Source organism: Sinocyclocheilus anshuiensis, unplaced genomic scaffold (genome assembly GCF_001515605.1).
Source record: "Sinocyclocheilus anshuiensis isolate Anshui unplaced genomic scaffold, SAMN03320099.WGS_v1.1 scaffold415, whole genome shotgun sequence".
In the NCBI taxonomy this organism is placed as follows: Eukaryota; Metazoa; Chordata; class Actinopteri; order Cypriniformes; family Cyprinidae; genus Sinocyclocheilus; species Sinocyclocheilus anshuiensis.
In genome coordinates this window covers 2158016-2159843 of record NW_015552655.1, presented here as the reverse complement: position 1 = coordinate 2159843, position 1828 = coordinate 2158016, and the positions used below count along the sequence as shown (strand labels likewise).

At 36.7% G+C, this 1828-nt stretch overlaps 1 protein-coding gene across 3 annotated transcripts in view; it reads left to right on the top strand.

Annotated features, from left to right (window-relative positions):
• LOC107667166 (myosin light chain kinase, smooth muscle-like) overlaps positions 1–1828 on the top strand; it is a 16170-nt gene that overhangs the window by 3301 nt on the left and 11041 nt on the right. For all 3 annotated transcript variants that reach the window (XM_016458763.1, XM_016458764.1, XM_016458762.1), the window contains 3 exons: positions 42–353; positions 911–1007; positions 1088–1291. In XM_016458763.1, the coding sequence (XP_016314249.1) occupies positions 42–353; positions 911–1007; positions 1088–1291 (613 nt within the window). The remainder of the gene's footprint in view (positions 1–41; positions 354–910; positions 1008–1087; positions 1292–1828) is intronic.

The window sequence follows — 1828 nt, the reverse complement described above, 5'->3', positions numbered from 1 at the left end:
CCAATAACCTTGCTTCTCATTCACTTTCTATTTCTCCCCAGATTGTCCAGACCCTCCAGCCTCGTGTCCGTTCGTGTCCCAGCTGACCCGCTCATCTCTGGTTCTGTCCTGGTCTGGGCCTTGTTTTGACGGAGGTTCTGCCATCACAGGCTACGTGGTGGAGTTTCAGAGGCTGGACCAAACCGAGCCCGGCGACTGGGCTGAACTCACTAACCAGTGTCAGAACACCTCGTATCGGGTCCGCTCTGGTCTCGCCCCGCAGGGACAGTATCGCTTCAGAGTACGAGCCTGTAACGCAGCGGGAGTCAGTGATTCCAGTGAGGAGTCGGACTGCATTAAGATGAACACTGCAGGTAGACCGATGCCCAACTTTTAAACCACTTTAAGTTACCATGCTAGTCTTAATGTTTCTGTAGTATATAGTATATGTAGTGTGTACAGTATGCAAATGATGTATGCATGAAATATGAGAGCAAATTTGTTAAACATTAAAATATATTTTAATTTAATTTGTTTAAAATGTAAATATTGTTTAAATGTATAATGAATTATATAATCTATTTAAAATATTTTTTCATTTTTTAAAAATGTAATTTTTTTTAAATAAAAAATTCAATTAATTCTATAATTAAAATTTATATTTAAATTATAAATGCTAATCTTTAAATTTGTATACATTTTGTACTAACATTTAGAATATAATGTAAATATTATAATTTAAAAGTAATAAATGTATATGCCTTATATAAAAAAAATTAAGTTATAAAAATATATTCATGGTTATTGTATGTTTGTGTCGTTCGTTTATATAATTACAAATAATTTCAAATATATTTCAAATATACACGCACATAGAATGCTAGTGTTTCTTTTTGAAGTCAATGATGCTCAAGCAAGATTAATGTTTCAGGTGAGCCACAACAGGAAGTGACCTCATATGTGGAGGTTGTGCCTGACACTACACACAAAGCCAGGGATCATTATCATGTTCGTGAAAAACTGGGAGTGTGAGTATCAGCCATCTCATAAATCAAGTCTAAAATTGATATTTATATTTATCTTAAACAGTCATCTTACATCTCCACAGGGGGAAGTTTGGGGAGGTGTACAGGATGACCCATAAGCATACGGGTCAGGTGTATGCTGGGAAATTCTACCGGGCCCGTGTCTCCAGAGAGAAAACGGCAGCGCGTCAAGAAATCAAACTGATGAATGAACTACGTCACTCGAAGCTGGTGCAGTGTCTCGCAGCCTACGACACCCCGTCTGAGATCGTCATGATTCTGGAGTAGTGAGTAGTGATATAATCCATATGTCTCTTTAAAGTGACGCATGAAATGGCTTTTTCTAATATAAACACACACACACACACACACACACAAACTACATATCTAACCATTTTAAAGTGTTCTATGGAGTTGTTGCACATGCATTTCTCTTATCCATTAACATTCATTTTAATTTCAAATCTTTGTTAAAGGAAATATCAGACCTGGTTTTTAAATTATTTAAAAAGTGCATGTAATTTAAAGGATAGAATGCTCCTCATGTGCCGAGCATGTTTGCAGTTTTGGAATTTCAATTTTAAAGGGGTCATATGATGCGATTTTCAATTTTTCCTTTCTCTTTGGAGTGTTACAAGCTCTTGGTGCATAAAGAAGATCTGTAAAGTTGCAAAGACTAAAGTCTCAAATCCAAAGAGATATTTTTTATAAAAGTTAAGTCAACCACGCCTACCTAAAACGGCTCGTTCTTCTAACACACCCCACATGTCTACGTCACTATGTGGAAATATTAGCATAACGCCGCCCAAATGTTCACGCAAAGG